This window comes from Corythoichthys intestinalis, chromosome 4, assembly GCF_030265065.1.
Source record: "Corythoichthys intestinalis isolate RoL2023-P3 chromosome 4, ASM3026506v1, whole genome shotgun sequence".
Classification (NCBI taxonomy): Eukaryota; Metazoa; Chordata; class Actinopteri; order Syngnathiformes; family Syngnathidae; genus Corythoichthys; species Corythoichthys intestinalis.
The window spans coordinates 37743988-37764368 of NC_080398.1; the positions used below are offsets into that span (position 1 = coordinate 37743988).

General features: G+C 45.2%; 1 protein-coding gene across 7 annotated transcripts in view; it reads left to right on the forward strand.

Moving 5' to 3' along the window:
- LOC130914381 (enhancer of mRNA-decapping protein 4-like) overlaps positions 1-20070 on the forward strand; it is a 28829-nt gene extending 8759 nt beyond the window's left edge. For 3 of the 7 annotated variants that reach the window (XM_057833508.1, XM_057833509.1, XM_057833510.1), the window contains exons 4-7: positions 2604-2760; positions 4639-4795; positions 8891-9060; positions 11184-11642. In XM_057833508.1, the coding sequence (XP_057689491.1) occupies positions 2604-2760; positions 4639-4795; positions 8891-9060; positions 11184-11376 (677 nt within the window). In that variant the 3' untranslated portion in view covers positions 11377-11642. Of the gene's footprint in view, positions 1-2603; positions 2761-4638; positions 4796-8890; positions 9061-11166; positions 11645-19739 lie in introns of those variants that run through there. The other 4 variants (XM_057833513.1, XM_057833514.1, XM_057833511.1 and 1 more) reach the window with 3 other exon arrangements.
- The last annotated feature ends 311 nt before the right edge of the window (positions 20071-20381 follow it).

The window sequence follows — 20381 nt, forward strand, 5'->3', positions numbered from 1 at the left end:
TCGGCCGAGGGGACAAGGAGCATGTCAGCCACAAAATGCAAGCCACCTACATATTAAAATGATCTCGGTATTTGACATAATACAAAACACGATGTTTACTCATTTCCTCGTAAGTCCCATGGTCCCACAGTAGTAGGGCTTGTTTTGGCCAATATCCACCGGTGAATGGGAACCTTTTGAAACCCCAAAAAGGCGCACACGCCTCTCCCTCGTACAGCAAGATTTTTCTGCAGCCGTTTGGCTAGCGTGATGAGAAAAATAAACGTATTAATCAGCAAAAACAGCTGAATCCTTAGTCCTTCTCATACAACAGTATGGCTGTATAGTGAAGAGGACTCCTTCCTCCGTACACGTCACAGCGCCCTCTCTCTCCACTCGAGACTGTTGCCGGAAGTCACTCATATTCATGGCACGGGATTAAAAAAACTAAATAAATATAGCGATCGCTTCCACACACATCCAAGCGGTCCATTTCATTCAGGAGCATCAAATACCGCGTGTATTATGAAATAAACACGCTTTTTCGTGTCACAGGCACTTTAAATACTCGCTACAATCACGCGATCTTGAAATCCTCTCGTGAACCGATCGAGCCGCTCCACAGACGCGCTCCTCGTAAAACGAGTCCTATGGAAATTGACGCCGAGCATCACTGGTGCGTTGTCGCGGCGGCATGGCTCACACGATGTTGACGTTTCGGATGTGTTACTGGGTTTACATGTATACCCGTGCAAGGTCCTTGATGATAAACTTTTGCCCACTGACACCCAGCTGCCAATGGCCTATCAGGGCTTTATATTCAAATGTCTGGTATTTAAACTGGGACCAGTCGGCCAAGTATTAACCAGGTTCCACTTTTGGACAGGCAGGCAGGAAGAACCAACTAAAATACAGTGTATCACGAAAGTGAGTACACCCCTTGCATTTCTGCAGATATACTTAAATATCTTTTAATGGGACAACACTGACAAAATGACACTTTGACCCAATGAAAGTAGTCTGTGTGTAGCTTACATAATAGAGTTAAATTATTTTCCCGTCAAAACATAGCTATTAATATCTAAACCCCTGGCAACAAAAGTGAGTACAACCCTTCGAAACTACATCCCTAAATGTCCAAATTGAGTACTGCTTGTCATTTTCTTTCCAAAATGTCATAGATTCTTTAGTGTTACTAGGTCCAGGTGTGCTTAGGGAGCAGGTGTGTTCAAATTTATAGTGCAGCTCTCACACTTTCTCATACTGGTCACTGAAAGTTCCAACATGGCACCACATGGCAAAGAACTCTCTGAGGATCTTAGAAGATGTATTGTTGTGCTACATGAAGATGGCCAAGGCTACAACAAGATTGCCAACACCCTGTACCTTAGCTGCAGCACATTGGCTAAGCTCATCCAGCGTTTTAAAAGAGCAGGGTCCACTCAGGCCTGGGTTGGTTGTCCAAAGAAGATGAGCTCGCATGCTGAGCGTCACATCCAAATGCTTTCTTTGAAAGATCGTCGCAGGAGTGCTGTCAGCATTGCTGCAGAGATTGAAGAGGTGGGGGGTCAGCATGTTAGTGCTCAGACAATACGCCGCACTCTACACTCTAATGTCACCCCAGAGATGACATTCATGAAAGCCCGGAAACAGTTTGCTGAAAACACATCAACAAAGCACATGTATTACCGGAACCATGTCCTATGGTCTGATGAGACGAAGATTAGTTTGTTTGGTTCCGATGGTCTCAAGCATGTGTGGCAGCGACCAGGTGAGGAGTACAAAGATAAGTGTGTCATGCCTAGTCAAACCTGGTGGTGGGAATGTCATGGTCTGAGGCTGCATGAGTGCTGCAGGTGTTGGAGAGTTGCATTCCACAGAGGGAACATGAACTCCAAAATGTACTGTGAAATATTGCAGCAGAGCATGATCCCCTCCCTCCAGAAACTGGGCCAAAGGGCAGTGTTCCAGCATGACAATGACCCCAAACACACCTCCAAGATGACCACTGCTTTACTGAAGAGGCTGAGTGTACAGGTGGTTGACTGGCAAAGCATGTCTCCAGACTTGAACCCAATAGAACATCTTTGGGGGATCCCCAAGCAGAAGGTGGAGGTGTGCAAAGTCTGAAATGGCCGGCAGACCCGCAACGTCGTCATGGAGGAGTGAAAGAGCATTCCAGTGGCAACCTGTGAAGCTTTGGTCAACTCCATGCCCAGGAGAGTAAAGGCAGTTCTGGATAATAGTGGTGGCCACACATAATATTGACAGTTGACATGTTGTATGTTAATATTGACAACTTTCACTAGGGTGTGTACTCACTTTTGTTTCCAGGGGTTTAGATATTCATGGCTACATTTTGAGGGGAAAATAAATGAACTCTATTATCTATGCACACAGACTACTTTTCATTGTGTCAAAGTCTCATTTTGTCAGTGTTGTCCCATGAAAAGATATGCTTAAATATCTGCAGAAATGCCAGGGGTGTACTCACTTTGGTGATACACTGTAGCTTGAAAAAGACATTCTTGCAAAATGGGCATTAAAGATCAATTATACATTCTATTTTCTTGTATTCGCTCGTATGAGAAAGACATTGGCGTTGTTGTAACTTTTTTTTGTAGGCAAAGAAGATGAGAGCGAACCATTTTTTGGACCAATGTGTCAGCTGGAGAGTGACATCAGGCCTATGATCGAGGCTGAAGTCAGACGTCTGATCCATTTCACAAAAAAGAATAGACTCGCCTCTTCAGTGTCAGCTAATTTGCTTCACACAGATGGGTACTACGACCTGTAAAGTGCTGAATATCCATTCTTTAAAAACTGCTTTCATTGAGCAATGTTAAATCATGTTTGTCTGACATGCAAACAACAGTCATTCTAATGACAATATTTACAAACCGCCCATGGCATTTTAGTCACGTCATACAGAAAACTGAAAACCTATTGGTTGAATTGATCTCAGGTGTTTGTGCTAATGGTAGTATTTTGTCAGATGTTTGGCCATTGTCTGGCACTTCAGCAACAGAATTGGCCGAGGAGAATATGAATCTATGGATATTTGATGTCTTTTCCCCCTCTTTGAAAGATTTCACCAAATTGTACAGGTGATGGTGGCAGGGGAATTTCAATTACAGTGGGGCGAATAAGTATTTAGTCAACCACTAATTGTGCAAGTTTCCCGCTTTAAAATATTAGAGAGGCCTGTAATTTTCAACATGGGTAAACCTAAACCATGAGAGACAGAATGTGAAAAAAACAGAAAATGACATTGTTTGATTTTTAAAGTATTTATTTGCAAATCTTGGTGGAAAATAAGTATTTGGTCTATACCAAAAGTTCAATTCAATACTTTGTTATGTACCCTTTGCTGGCAATAACGGAGGCCAAACGTTTTCTGTAACACTTAACAAGCTTTTCACACATTGTTGCTGGTATTTTGCCCCATTCCTCCATGTACATCTCCTATAGAGCAGTGATATTTTCGGGCCATCGTTGGGCAACACGGACTTTCAACTCCCTCCTCACCCCGTGGCATCAAAATGATAACAAGAACGGTGAGCAAAAATCCCAGAACCACACGGGAGGACCGATTGAATGACCTACAGAGAGCTGGGATCACAGTACCAAAGGCTACTATCAGTAATACAATGCGCCGCCAGGGACTCAAATCCTGCACTGCCAGACGTGTCCCCCTGCTGAAGAAAGTACACGTCCAGGCCCTTCTGCGGTTCACTACAGAGCATTTGGATGATCCGGAAGAGGACTGGGAGTGTTTTGGGCAGATGAAACCAAAATACAACTTTTTGGTAGAAACACAGGTTCTCTTGTTTGGAGGAAAAAGAATCCTGAATTGCACCATACCTACTGTCAAGCGTGGGGGGGTGGAAACATCATGCTTTGGGGCTGTTTTTCTGCAAAGGGACCAGGACGACTGATCTGTGTAAACGAAAGAATGAATGGGGCCATGTATCGAGAGATTTGGGTGCAAATCTCCTATCAGCAAGGGCATTTAAGATGAGACATGGCTGGGTCTTTCAGCATGACAATGATCCCAAACACACAGCCGGGGCAACAAAGGAGTGGCTTCGTAAGAAGCATTTCAAGGTCGTGGAGTGGCCTAGCCTGTCTCCAGATCTCAACCCCATAGAAAACCTGCGGAGGGAGTTGAAAGTCCGTGTTGCCCAACGACAGCCCCAAAACATCACTGCTCTAACGGAGATCTGCATCGAGGAATGAGCCAAAATACCAGCAACAGTGTGTGAAAAGCTTGTGAAGAGTTACAGAAAACGTTTGGCCTCCGTTATTGCCAACAAAGGGTACATAACAAAGTATTGAGATGAAATTTTGGTATTGACCAAATACAGTACTTATTTTCCACCATGATTTGCAAATAAATTCTTTAAAACTCAAACAATGTGATTTTCTGGTTTTTCCACATTCTGTCTCTCATGGTTGAGGTTTACCCATGTTGACAATTACAGGCCTCTGTAATATTTTCAAGTGGGAGAACTTGCACAATTAGTGGTTGACTAAATACTTATTTGCCCCACTGTAGGTGTAGACAATTAGTTATTCAAGGAAACCAAATCAGTGATTTACACCTAGTGGAGGAAAGCTTATTCTGTCCTTTGGATAAACCGTTCTTTTCCTCTTCAGTTTTCTGCAGCATATTCGACAGTATATAAAGTCTATTGTCGAAGTCATTGTCGAAGATGAGCGGAAGAAGCAGGAGGCACATCAGGCCTACTTGGGAAGGAAAGAGGAACTCCTTCAGCTCATTCAGTGGGAAGAATATAAGCAGGCTATGGAGACGGTAACACACAACATATTTACTCTTACGTCAACAAAACGGAATATTTTTTGGCCGATTTGTGATACAGGACACAGTCACACATTAAAACATGCGCACTTTTATGCCAAAATATTTTGTCTTTAATGAACGGCAGCTGCTGCTGATGTACGAGTATTTGACATTTCTCTGTTCGCTGTTGTTAATTGCAACAACTCAAGTTTTAAACTGTTATTTTGTATTGGGTTCAGGGTTTAAACACTACTCGGCCAATTTTTGCTCTTAGTTCAAAATGTATCAGTTATTTCCATTTCACAAAATTTGCGCTGTTGACATTGCAGTGTAAAATGAGGTTTGCTTAAAGTGCGTACGACAGGAGAAAAGTCTTAAATAGCATTATTATGTGAATTAGAATCATATTTTGAGACGATTCGACAATATACAACAATATAGCAAAGCGCTGAAATCGCGAGAAATTAGAAATGAGAACGAGAAATTAGTCTTTTAATCTGCCGGTTAGCCACGCCCAACATTATAGGTGCTGTAGCGTTCCCAACAGGTGGATGACGTCAGAGTATTCAGCCCATTGAGGGGGAATTATTCAGAATGAGAAAAAACGCGACGAAGAGAGCCGCAAAATGTCATTGTTTCAGTCACTCTACTCCAGTATTTTCCCCAATAGCTAAATAAATGGCATGGTCATGACAAATAACAGTCTTGTGCTAAATGGAATATGAAATAATAAAAATACATATACAGTGGTACCTCTACATACGATCACTTCGACACACGATCTTTTCGACATCCGACGTAAAATTTGAGCCGCCATTTGTTTCTACATCCGACGAGTTGCTCGAAATACGACGACATGACAGCAGTGCAAACGAACGCAAGGTGGATTTTCTTGTGTGAGAAATCAACACAGTTTTCAAAAAAAGTTGATACAGTTGGAGAAACAAGGAAAAAAGTGATGCTTACCTTTGAAATGAAGATGCAAGTTATAGAAAAATATGAGCTTGGGGTGCGCGTCCCTGAACTGGCTCAACAATACAGCTCCATGGTCCTCTTCCGACCACCGTTCGCCACTATTTATAAGTTAAGGTGACAATTATTATTGTGGTAACATTGCCAAAGAAATCGCCAGCTTCGTCACGTTTTTATCATTTATTTAAGAACTTATCCAACACAAAACGCCCATTGTCTTGAGCAGTTGACTGCTCTCAAGAAAACGAAAGTATTATCTCTACCGCACCGACCTATCTCACTGAGACGTCATCTTCGCGGTGCGTTCAGGGACAGTAAAAAGTGTCCGCCATATTAGAATCCGATTCGTTACATTATTTACAGGAATAATTATTAATTATTTTTCTTCTTATTATATTATTCTCAATTATTTATTTATAACTTATTTGTTTTTCTATGTTTAATTGCCATTTTTAACAGTGCCAGCAGTATTTATTAAGAATTTAGTGTATGTTTTTAGGCTTTGGAACGAATTAATGGAATTATAATGTATTCCTATGGGAAAATCCTGCTCGACATACGACCATTTCGACTTACAAACAAGGTCCTGGAACGAATTAAATTCGTATGTAGAGGTACCACTGTATTCAGGACGACATGGCAAAATTACTCCATAATGGTCAAAACTGTTGAGTTCACCTTTACTGTCGCACCTCCTAAACGATATTTTATGCCACCTAAGATGGGCTTATGTCATTTCCCTTCCCCGGCTTCGGAGAATGTAAACAAACCAATAGGCGTGACAGCTAGCCGACACGCTAACCCGATCCGAGTGATGTTTCAAAATAGGGTTGTTCCGATTATGTTTTTGTTTTGCTCCCGGTCCGATCCCGATCGTTTTAGTTTGAGTATCTGCCGATCCCGATATTTCCCGATCCGATTGCTATTTTTTTGCTCCCGATTCAATTCCAATCATTCCTGATAATTTTTCCCGATCATATACATTTTGGCAATGCATTAAGAAAAAAATTGAATAAAACTCGGACGAATATATACATTCAACATACAGTACATACATAAGTACTGTATTTGTTTATTATGACAATAAATCCTCATGATGGCATTTACATTATTAACATTATTATTTCTGTGAGAGGGATCCACGGAGAGAAAGACTTGTAATTCTTAAAGGATAAATGTGACTTTGTATATTGTGACTAAATATTGCCATATAGTGTATTTGTTGAGCTTTCAGTAAATGATACTGCAGCCATTCAACCCAAATGCATGATGGGAAGTGCAACCATGACTGTGCGTAGGGGCACCAATTGATATATCTTCTCTGCGTTGGGAAACAACATAGGGTGTTAAGAAAATGTTTAACTTCCACCTTTCTTCCTCACATTGCCTCCCACGTTGATTTTAATTGCTGAGAGAGGGAATGTAAGGCTTTAGCCAAATAAAAAAAGGCTCCAAAGCCTGTCAAAATTCTCTCTGCGCATTTTACGCTGTTTAGCACTACATATTGGTAAAACGGCGCCTTTATAGATTGAACGCGACAATGCATGAGTGGGTCATGCAGCGCATGCGTTAATTATTTAACATGATTAATTAAGAAAAATAATTACCGCCGTTAACGCAATAAATTTGATAGCTCTACTTTAAGCAAAAACTACTCTGGATGAGTCTAAGACATTTTGTCTGTAACGTTTGGCCTATATACAATTAGAAAACGATTTAAAAATATATATATATATAAAAGGCATGTCCGATATTTTTTTGCCAATTCCGATACTTTGAAAATGACGTGATCGGACCTGATCGATCGGCACATCTTTATTTCAAAGTCTTCAAAGCGGAAAATCACACATAACTAGCCCGGATCATTTCACTTTACATGATGACTGGGTTGTAGATTGTCTTCACCGATCGGCAACCTGCCCGGCGGCAAACAAATTAGAGCTCGTCGTTCCCCTGCTGAGGGCAGAAGGCTCGTTTGCGGGGAAGCAGCTGGACAATGACCGCCGGACAAACCGGCCAACGTCGAAGGTGGGTGTAGCTGCCAAATGGTTAACACGAATATGGCAAAATAATGCATTACTACAAGGCGAAGTCCTAAACAGCGAGAGACTCATAGGAGGGCGACTGCAGTTGTTATGCAGCTAACATGACATTATGTGTATGAGGAGAGCTTTTTACATGCCCATCCATCATCAAACGTAAGTAGTCCTTTAAAGAAAGTTTGTAGTGTTTACTTTGTAATCGCTGTATTCATGGCTATTTTAACACAAAGTTGCAATTTCTGATCGGTTGGAAAATTTGACAGAACACCGGGCACATGAAGAGGGCAATAAGCCGAGTATAGTGCTCTTCCGGCGGGGGGATGTACGACAAGCCGCCGGTTGTCGGCCGAGGGGACAATGAGCATGTCAGCCACTAAATACAAGCCACCTACATAGTAAAATGATCCCAGTATTTGACATAATACAAAACATGATGTTTACTCTCTTCCTCATAAGTCTCTTCCTCATAAGTCCCATGGTCCCACAGTAGTAGGGCTTGTTTTGGCCATTAGCCACCAGTGAACGGGAACCTTTTGAAACCCCAAAAAGGCTCACAAGCCTGCAAGTTTTTTCTGCAGCCGTTTGGCTGGCGTGATGCGAAAAATAAATGAATTAAAACGCAAAATCAGCTGAATCCTTAGTCCTTCTAATACAACAGTATGGCTGTATAGTGAAGAGGACTCCTTCTACCGCACACGTCACAGCGCCCTCTTCCTCAATGCAAGGCCGAAGCCGGAAGTCTGGCATTTTCGTAGCGCGGGATTCAAAAAATTGAATAAATATATCGATCGCTTCTTCACACATCCAAGTGGTCCATTTCATTCAGGAGCATAAAGTACCGCGTGTATTATGAAATAAACATGCTTTTTCATGTCACAGGCACTTTAAATATTTTTACTATAATATTACAAAGGTTTCCCTGAGGATTTTTTTTTTAAGCTCTGCTGGTGGGCTGCATTAGAGTCGGACAGCCAGAGCATGTAGTGCCGCGGCAAAATTGCAAATTCATATCATGACAAATGGGACAGGGCTGATGTTATGAAGTACATGACATCTGAATGATAATACCTGAACCGTCCTAATCACTGTGCAGGCTCTGTCAAGCAGCGACCGCAGGTTGGTCACTGCTGTGTGCAAGAAATTATTGGACGTGAACATTTATAACACCCATCCCTGCCCCTGCCCATTCGAGCCACTCTATATGCTGATGATCATCGAAGAACTGTCAAAGAACCTCGTAACGGACAACAATTCCCAGGACAGGTGAGGCCAAGCCACAATACCAGCAGTGGCAGATAATTGGACTTATTTCTAGTAGATTTCCAATGGAAACAATGGAATTGAACTACGTAGTTTTAAGGAGGTGTGTTTTTGCAGTGATGTTCAGTTATGTGAATACGGTATTTGATAACAACCGCGGAAGTGGAAACTAAACTTACTGTGAAGTGAGGAAGTTTGTGACACTGATATTTCCGCCTAAACAGAGTATTCTGCTATCTAACTTCAAACATTGACTAAAAAACGCCTAACGGCATCAAAGACAACAATTCACTTTATTACTGTTTGGATATTAGAACAACATACAATTACACAAACATTTGAGTTCCTTTTTTGACGTTTCACTCTCTTCCGCCTGACGTTTTTAATTGATGTGGGTCGGAAACACCCTTCCAAATGAACCCATACACTCTTTTTTTATTTTTTCTGCCTCCCGATCGGATGCTGCGCTGTCAGAAGCCTGCTGTCCTTTTTTATTGCTATCCATTTGAACGAGTAGGTCGCCATTGCTGTTGACGTCGCAGGGCCGTGACGTCATATGGTCACGCTGCCCGAATTCCACGTGTCACTTAGACTAATCCGAGCAGTTACAGAAAAGCCCAAGTATCAGTAAAATCCTACAGCCAGGCGCATTCCTTATATACTCCATTCGTGAACATGTTAGCATATTAAGGACATGTGATGGTGAGACGTGGACGTGGAGAGCAGGCGTCCCGATGAGAAGGCCTCTTGTGCACCTCCGGTCTAGACGCCGATGTCAGCCGCTGGGTCCTGTTTTGGGTACGATGGCAAGTGTTGTTAATAACGGCGTTATTTTTTTCTGTGGTGAATAATCTAATTCATACTTTTCTCATCTTGGCAACGCCGTTACTAAGGCTGTATAGGCATGCGTTACTATGCGTTACTACATTGGTTGAATGACGCGAGAAAAGTTTGAGACACAGACACATGGAGATGAGACAACAGAGCGGGGATGGAGAGGTGGGAAGGAAGTTGTGACGCCGTTGCAAACGCGATGCTAGCTGGCTCCATTAATACCTGACCGGAAGCCGATAGCCTGCAAACTACGCCCACATGATGCTACAGTAGATATCACATGTACGTATATAGAACTAAATGCGAAATGACAGGCACGGCAGCGTTGGCAAATGTATGGAGAACAAGATGCGAAATGATAGACTCGTCGACGTTAGTAAACAGCCGCCATCTTAAAGCAGTAGACTTCTTAGGAAGGCTCCGTTGTAGAAAAACTTGCCAGCGAACCTATGTAACTTCTTATCTAAAAAAAACTCGTGAATCGGCAAAATCTTGACTTGAATCTTTAAATGATGAACAGTTTGAAAACTTTCACATGTCGAAAGTAGACGGAAGGGAAGTATTGCAATAACAGGAGCAATTTTAACAACTTTTTAACTTAAGGTTGATTCACAACTAGTGATGCACGATGATGCATTTTTCAGCCGATACCGATAACCGATAATTTCCTCCTCGTTCCAAACGATAACCGATAATGTCAAGCCGATAATTCTATTAAAAGATTCATGTAAAATTTTAAAGTATACACAAGAGAAAATATTGCTGCGGAAAAATATTACTGCTCTTTTTTCAACATCAAATGTGTACAAGTAGTAAATTCCAACATCTAAATAAAGACATTGTCTGTGTAATGGTAAACTTTTGGCAACAATTACTTAGAGTAAATACCTAAATTGCACAAAAATGGCTTTAAAAGTAAGCCATTCCTAACGTATAACATTACTACACAGCAAAAACACAACTCCTTAAAACTAGTTAAATTCCCTTGTTTTCAGTGTGAATCTATTGGAAATAAGTGAAATTAACTGCCAGCACTTTAAGTGTATTTCACTCAAGATTTCTTGAAGAAAAATAGCCAGCTGAAATTAAGCTTAAAAGCCTTATTTTAAGCAAAAAATTATCATACATAATCCTAAAAAAAAAAAAAAAAAAAAAAAAACTTGTCAGAAATCTTTATTCAAGAATATGTATGGTTCAAAACATTATTTGAAAGCAATGTTTTCTTGATTTAGGTGAAAAATGACCTTATTTGTGTCACGTTCTGCTCCTGGTCAGAGTTTGTGTTGTTGCAGAGCCGACTGTGGGGGCGTTCCCGACGTCACACCTGCAGCTCATCAACAACAGTATAAAGACGCAGGCGATCCACTGGAAGGACGCCGAGATATTGATTCTTGCTGGTCGCCATTTGACATCCTTGCATTTCGAGTAACTTGCTACTTTGGTAATTTCGCACCCTCCGTGGGTTTTAGTCGCCAGTCGCTTTAGTTTTGTATGCCTCTACCTTGTGCAGGTATGTGAGTGTATTTTAGTTGTTTTATTGGCTCTGTCTAGCACCTTGGTTTACCCTCGCGTTTGTGTATTGATCCCCGTCGACCTCCTGTCACGGACCCGTTTTGTTATTTCCCCTTTTTGCCGCGAATGCGTGTTTTTGTTTTGTATTTAATAAACCCATGTACGCTTCCTTCAGTCGTTTGTTGTCTGTTGTGAGGTCCAACCTTGTTTCCGCGTTCGCGGACCCTAACAGAATATCTCGGCCACAAGAATGGACCCCGTAGACAGCGAGTCCCAAGCCCCGGCGTCCTCAGACTCGAGGCAGCTTGTAGACCCGCACGATCGCGTTCTCCATGAGATCAGGTCAGCGATAAACGCTCTTACCGTTAACCTGCGCTTTCTCGAGGCACGTGTAGACCAGGTTTGCGCTCACCGCCCCGTCTCACCGGCGGTTACGGCATCCGTCCACGTTCCCCTCGCCTCTCCGCCGGCTCCGGCTTCCTCTCCGTTGCATGAGCCTAACATTCCGCACCCACCACGCTATGGGGGGGAACCCGGCTTGTGTGGGCAGTTTTTGCATCTGTGTTCGTTAGTTTTTGACCAACAGCCCCTCACGTATTCCTCCGATAGGTCCAGGGTTGCGTTCGTCATGAGCCTCCTCACCGGTAAAGCGGCCGCATGGTCGATGGCGATCAGCAATCATTACCCAGTGATACACGACTCATTTCCGGATTTTCTCGAGGAAATGAGGAGAGTTTTTGATCACCCTATTCGGGGTAAGGAGGCAGGTAGTCGCTTGCTCGACTTGACTCAGGGCAAACAGTCTGTAGCGGACTACTCCGTCTCCTTCCGCATTTTGGCAGCGGAGAGCGGCTTTGATGACGCGGCATTACGCTGTATATTTCGGAGGGGGCTACGCCCATTAGTAAAAGACGAACTAGCCGCCCGTGACGAAGCACGTGATTTGGAGGATCTTATAGGTCTGGCGGTGCGTTTGGACAATCGGCTTCTCGAACGGGAGCGTGAGAGAGGCGTGGAATGGCGTGACCGGTCGACGAGGGCCGTCATTGAGAGAGCTGATCCGAGGGCCGTCATCGAGAGAGCCGATCCAGCGGCGAGCAGGAGTGTCTTCAATCCGGCTTCTCCTCCCTCGCCTGGTCTCGGTGGGCAGTCTACAACAGGAGAGGCGCCCATGCAGCTCGGCGGGAAGCGGCTCAACACAAGGGAGCGTGAACGACGCATGGCGGCGCAGCTGTGCCTTTACTGCGGTGAGCCTGGCCATCGCGTCGCCTCTTGTCCATCAAACCCTCGTGCAGCCTGCAGGGGCGGACCTACTTCAAACAGCGGGCTCGCAGCGGGGAAGTCCCCCTCAAGAGGCACCCCACCGCGGCCATGTGAGTACCCGTCTACGGCCGCTAAAGCCGCAAGACAGCTCAAGAACACCAGACTGCAACTGCCTGGGATTATTACGGGGAACGGTCACAGCTTAAAGGTAACTGTCTTAGTTGATTCAGGGGCAGATGACTGCTTTGTGGATTATTCGGTCGTGGACTCGCTTGGTGGCTCCCTAATTAAATTGAAGGAGCCCCGGGAGGTACGGGACCTTAATGGAGACCTTGTTTTCACAGTTACCCACGAAACTGAAGCCCTCGCATTGGTTGTGTCTGGTAATCACGCCGAGCGTAGACCATTTTTTGTTATGCCAACCAAGTCTGCTCCAGTTGTTCTCGGGTTAACATGGTTAAAGCAGCACAACCCAGACATTGACTGGGAGGCCCCTAGGATCGTTAATTGGAGTGTTCACTGCCACTCCCATTGCTTACGTGCAGCGTCATCTTTCCCTGGAGCGTCAGTGCCGTCTAAGCCGGAACCGATCGATTTGTCCTTGGTGCCCTGCGAATACCATGACCTCAAGTTAGTTTTCAGCAAGACCCTAGCTAAGTCACTTCCTCCACATCGCCCCTATGATTGTTCCATCGATCTGGTTCCGAACGCCAAATTGCCCACTTCTAGACTCTACCAGGTGTCTAAACCGGAGCAGGGGGCCCTGAACGACTACATAACGTCGTCCCTCGCAGCTGGGCTTATCCGACCGTCCAAATCCCCAGTTGGGGCTGGGTTCTTTTTTATAAGTAAGAAAGATAAAACACTTCGCCCATGCGTTGATTACAGGGGTCTAAACGACATAACCGTCAAGAATAAATACCCCCTACCTCTCCTGGACTCTGCATTCGCTCCGTTGCAATCCGCCTCTGTTTTTACCACTCTTGATTTACGCGAGGCTTACCATTTGGTGAGGATAAAGGAAGGGGACGAGTGGAAAACGGCGTTTAACACTCCTATCGGCCACTTTGAGTATTTAGTTATGCCGTTCGGGCTCACTAACGCGCCAGCGGTTTTCCAGAACTTGATTAACGATGTTCTCAGAGACATGATCGGGCGGTTTTGTTTCATATATCTTGACGACATCCTTATTTTTTCCAGAAACCTTGATGAGCACAGGCAGCACGTACGTTTGGTCTTACAACGGTTACTCGAAAACCGGTTATATGTCAAAGCAGAGAAATGCAAGTTCCATTCCCAGTCGGTCCAGTTTCTGGGGTTCGTTGTGGAGAAGGGCCAGTTGAGAGCAGATCCAGCGAAGATACAGGCTGTGGTCGAGTGGCCTTCTCCGACATCAAGAAAGCACTTGCAAAGGTTCCTCGGGTTTGCTAACTTCTATAGGCGCTTCATTCGAAACTACAGTCAGAAGGCGGAACCTTTGACGAGGCTTACATCTATAAAAGTTCCATTTAAATGGACCCCAGAGGCTGAGGCTGCTTTCGTAGCACTTAAAAGTTCGTTTACTCGTGCTCCTGTCCTCACTCACCCTAACACCGATTTACCATTTGTTGTAGAGGTGGATGCCTCGGATACGGGAGTGGGGGCGATCCTGTCACAGCGTTCCCCAGTCGACCAGAGGGTTCACCCCTGTGCCTTCTTTTCACGTCGCCTCAGTCCCGCCGAACGTAACTATGATGTCGGTAACAGAGAGCTGCTGGCCATCGTTCTGGCACTACACGAGTGGAGGCACTGGTTGGAGGGGACGTCTGTGCCCTTCGAAATCTTCACGGACCACAAAAACCTGTCGTATATCAGAGCAGCCCGACGTCTGAATTCCCGTCAAGCACGCTGGGCCCTGTTCCTTACCCGTTTCAACTTTTCCATCACTTACCGCCCTGGGTCCCGCAACACCAAACCAGATGCTTTATCAAGGATCTTCAGCCCAGTCCACCACGAGACTGTTCCAGAGCCTATTGTGCCTGCTGTACGTGTGGTGGGAGCACTTCGGTGGGAAGTGGAGAGGAAAGTTGCCCGCTCGTTGCAAGACGGGAACGTACCGGTCGGATGCCCCAGGGATAAACTGTTTGTTTCTCAAGAGCACAGGTCTGAGGTACTAGAGTGGGGACATGCCTCTAAAGTCGCCTGCCACCCAGGGGTCTCCCGGACGCGGTTCCTAGTTTCCCAGAAGTTCTGGTGGCCTGGGATGAACAAGGACATCCGGGCGTTTGTTCTTGCCTGCTCGGTGTGTGCCCGCAACAAGCAGTCCCATCATGCTCCCTCTGGCCTCCTGCACCCACTTCCAATTCCACCCCGTCCATGGTCTCACATAGCCTTGGACTTCGTGTCTGGTCTTCCGGTGTCCAAGGGAAAGACTGTGGTGCTGACCGTCGTTGATAGATTCTCCAAGATGGCACACTTCATTCCTCTGCCCAAGCTGCCTTCGTCGCTAGAGACTGCAAACCTACTGGTGAATCATGTTTTTCGCATCCATGGCCTGCCCACGGACCTAGTGTCTGACAGGGGTCCCCAGTTTGTGTCGAGAGTGTGGAAAGCCTTCTGCAAAGCCATGGGAGCTACAGCTAGCTTGTCGTCTGGGTACCACCCGCAGACCAATGGCCAGACAGAGCGGGCCAACCAAGACCTTGCTGCTGCTCTTCGGTGCGTCTGCCACCAGCACCCATCTTCCTGGTCCACCCATATCCCTTGGGTGGAGTACGCGCACAATACGCTGGTCTGCACAGCCACAGGTATGTCGCCCTTCAAGACCGCTTACGGCTACCAGCCCCCTGTGTTCCCTACCCAGGAATCGAGCATCTCCATACCCTCGGTACAGCACCACCTACGACGAGCTCATAGAGTCTGGCGGGACGCCCGTGCAGCGCTTTCGAGGACGGCAGTGCGCAACCAGCAGTTGGCGGATCGTCACCGGAGACCGGCCCCTGAGTATCGACCAGGCCAGGAGGTCTGGCTTTCTACCAAGGACTTGAACATTGCTGGGGTCTCGAAGAAGCTGGGTCCCCGCTTCATTGGACCTTATAAGGTTGATAAGGTCGTCAACCCGGTAGCCGTAAGACTCGCGCTGCCTCCATCCCTCAGGATCCATCCAGTTTTCCACGTCTCCTTGCTGAAGCCTGTCTCCACCAGCCCGCTTTGCCCTCCGGAACCTCCTCCTCCGCCTCCGCGTCTGCTCGATGGTGACCCGGTTTACACGGTTCGGTCCATTTTAGACTCCAGGAAGAGGGGCAGGGGGGTTCAATATCTGGTCGACTGGGAGGGTTACGGTCCTGAGGAACGCCAATGGATCCCCCGCTCCTGGATCCTGGATCCATCTGTCATCCGAGACTTTCACACACGCTGTCCGGGGAAGCCAGGTGGGTCGCCAAGGGGCTCCCTTTGAGGGGGGGGTACTGTCACGTTCTGCTCCTGGTCAGAGTTTGTGTTGTTGCAGAGCCGACTGTGGGGGCGTTCCCGACGTCACACCTGCAGCTCATCAACAACAGTATAAAGACGCAGGCGATCCACTGGAAGGACGCCGAGATATTGATTCTTGCTGGTCGCCATTTGACATCCTTGCATTTCGAGTAACTTGCTACTTTGGTAATTTCGCACCCTCCGTGGGTTTTAGTCGCCAGTCGCTTTAGTTTTGTATGCCTCTACCTTGTGCAGGTATGTGAGTGTATTTTAGTTGTTTTATTGGCTCTGTCTAGCACCTTGGTTTACCCTCGCGTTTGTGTATTGATCCCCGTCGACCTCCTGTCACGGACCCGTTTTGTTATTTCCCCTTTTTGCCGCGAATGCGTGTTTTTGTTTTGTATTTAATAAACCCATGTACGCTTCCTTCAGTCGTTTGTTGTCTGTTGTGAGGTCCAACCTTGTTTCCGCGTTCGCGGACCCTAACAATTTGTTTAGATGTTTGGGCTAAATAAGAACAAATCGCAATATTCAGTTCAAGTAAGTGGAATAATCTGGTGCATTCATCTGTTAACTAGTCTTTAACACTCAAAAAAGATGGGGAAAATTGTTTGACTACACTTAAGAAGAATGATCTGATTAAGACGTCATAAATTTAAAGCGTACTGAATGCATTACTGACTGGATGACTTCTTTGTGTGGTTTGGTGCATGTTACAATTATCAACTAACCACTGTGCCGTCATGATTAACATGCTTGACATCACTTGTCCAAATGTCCGTGGTAAAACTGATGTGATCGGCATGTCTTTCACGAAGAATTGTGGTCGTATAAACTGCAATATTTTTTCATCCAGAGGTTTGGCTATCGGGTTATTTCGGGAATTTCCTCCCGCCTGTGCCCTTCAGTCTGTCCGGCCGCCAAATTAGCACACGCGCCAGGCCTCTGTCTTGAGCCGGAGTGGCGGCGGCGGCGGCAGCTAAGTTCATACCGGATATCCGCCCGCCCCGGCAGGCTCGCTGCAGCGTATTCGGTGGATGGCTCTGCTCTGCCCGCCCAGGGCGAGGCGGCGGCCTGCCAAAGCGGTGGGCTCCTGTCGGAAGACAGCTACTTGTGGTGTTTAGCCATAGATGGGAGTTTACCACCCGCTTTGGGCTGCATTCCCAAACAACCCAACTCCGGGAGGACCGCAGCGTCTCTGTATCGTCACAATTCCCGTAGCTTCCTATATAGTTTGTGTTTACAATAGCTTTAGGCAGCAGCCTCGTATTCGTTCCAAAAATCTTTGTGATGCAGTTTTCAATGGCTGCTGGGTTAGTGGTGTTCAATGAGGACGCTTTCTTTACGCCTCGTGGAACTTCTGCAGTGCATGTTTTGTAGATGGCGAGAGGGTCGTTTATTTCATTTCACACACGGGAAAATCAACGCACGCTAGTGAGAGCGCCTCAACACTGATGTGTAACGCCACCTCCTCTGTGATGGCTTACTCCTCAGCCCCTCCTCCCACAGGGGTTTCAGAGAGGGGAGGGGTTGAGCAGGCGGCGGTGGAGAAGTGGAGAAAACTGCTCCGGTTGCGCACATTTGGAGGCTAAATCAAGTATATAATTATCGGATTGCATTATCGGTAGTGTTGCACCGATACCATTTTTGGGGCCCAATACCGATACAGATACCTGGCTGTGCAGTATCGGCCGATACCGATACCATTCCGATACCACTCTATTTGCAAAAACAAAAACATATATATATATATATATATATATATATGCACGTATAAGGGATGCAACGATAGTTAAGTCACGGTTCGGTACAATTTTCGATACAATTCAATACATTTAATGCTCTGAAACAGAAAATACAACTTAATATTATTATTTATTTTTTTTTTTTTTGCTACATTATTTGCTAACAAGCAAAAATAACAGTGCCATCATATAAACAAGCATTTTAGTCATAATATTTATGTGCTTACTTCTTACTGATCTGAAGAAATTTTGTATATACTGTAAGTGCTGAGAACAATCTTTACTGTTTGTAAAGTGGGGGCACACTGTTGATTACTGCAGCTCTCTTAGCAGCTATATTTACCATATAAGCAAAACATCCTATTTGTGGTCCGAGTCCATCTGTAACATGTGCTGAATTAACAGTATTTGAAGCATTATCTATAGTCACTGGTATGGATTGATTTGGCCTGCTTAACTTCCATTCAGTCATGGCGGTTTCATCAATGTAGTATATGAACTACGCGTCGCTCTGGGCTCACGTAGCTAATGGCATGGGATCTAATGTAGGACATCTAGGTTGCTATTTGATGATATCTAGGATGTGCGCGAGAGTTGGCATGGGCTCGGAAATATGACATCTAGGTTGCTATCTGATGATATCTAGTGTGCGCGCTGCGCCGCTTGAGTGTTTTCTGGCCACAGAAGTCAATTCTGCTCATTACTGCACAACACCAGCATAATATGAAAATCGATTTTCATAAACAGGACGTGTTTGAAGTACGGCGCTCTTAATTTGCCACTCATTGTTCATCATGAAACCATGAGTTTGCTTAGTCTCTCACGGTCTTAACGTTTCTGATCCCTTCAGCGCTATTACAGCAAGCGTTAGCTTAAGCATGCTAATCGTTTGTGAATGCCATGTTAAAAAAGCAGCGTAACATCGCGGAAATGCGTTGTAGTGGACATCCTTAATATTGAAGACGAAGGTGTTATTTTCGTTTGGTAATTTCGAGACAAAGACATACAGATGTCATGCATCGGGATTTGGGAAATTGGCTCACGTGGGGAGGACAGTTCATTTGCGCTAAAGTGATGCCAGTAGATGGTATCGGGGCCCTAAATGCTGGTACTCGTCGATACCGATACCACCAATTCGGGCCGGATCGGCGCCCCCTGCCGATACTGGTATCGGTGCAATTTTAATTATCGGTTGATTTATTTTTTTTTAATCTGTATTATCTGTGTGACGTCATAATTGCCATTATCGGCCGATGATTATCGGTAACCGATATTATCGTTTATCTTTATTCACAACATGAAATGACTTCCAAATATAGCAAAGGAAAGGTTATTATGTTGTTGTTGTTGTTTTTTTTTTGTGGGGGGGGGGGTTTTAAAAAAAAAAAAGAAAAGAAAAACATGAAAGGTAACACCAATTACTTTGCCAAGTAACTAATTACTCATACATTTAGGTAACAGAGTTACTAACTCAATTACTTTTTGGGAGAAGTAATTTGTAACTAATCACTTGTTTTAAAGTAGGATTTACAACACTGACAATGACGCCATGTGACCCTATCGACCTTCCTCTAAACAATGTGTTGTTACCCCTGTACTGTATATCAATGGGTGAGTCGCCTAATTATGGGGAAGTGTACAAGGAGAAGTGTGAAACCCCGCCAATTTACTGCCTTGCTGCGGTGGCGAAAGGTTCACTTTTCCATGATGTCATCGGATGGACATGGTGGGCGATGTGACTGTACTGACCAAAGGCCATAGTGACTTTGGTCATTTAATTATGGATTAAACAATAACGTAACTAGAATATATGTGAATAAATGCGCTCATATACGGCACAATTTTCTCCAACGGATTCAAATATTTCTCTTTGTGCAGGTTTTTGCTCAGGACAGTGATAGCGTTGCCTAAAGAGGAGCTTGTCGGGCAACATCTGGACCAGATGATGGAGGTGCTGAAGAGCTGTCTGACAACCGTCACTGCATTCATCCCCACCAAAACAAACTCAGAAGATTTGTATTCGTTGATTACGTACCTGAACCAGTTGCTTCAGTGAAATAAAGTGAGACGAGTTGCCACTGGAATCCCCATCATGTGACGCGGCGAATTTGTTTCATATCATGACAAATGGCGTAGTTCATGGAGGAGACGGTACCTTTTCTCGTGCATACCGTATAACTGTTTGAATTATTCTAACACATTGACTATAATACAGCATTTAACCATAGTTTAAAGAAACAGGCAGACTCTACTCCATGCCATTTGACACAGTGAAGCAGGCCGGCTAATCAGCCCCGGCCTGATAAACACTGGAACAGAAGTCATCTCTTCGGTGAGGCCAAGACATCGCGGCCTACAAAGCAACAACTTTGATGGCTCGGCGCCTCGGACGTCGAGGCACTCCGAGCCCTCCCCCTCACCTCAGCTGCCGTGCCGACCAGAACCCAGCAACGAGAGATGCCGCACGAATCTGGCCGACCTGCAACAGAAGAATTACCCTAAGCAACACCCAGGCACACC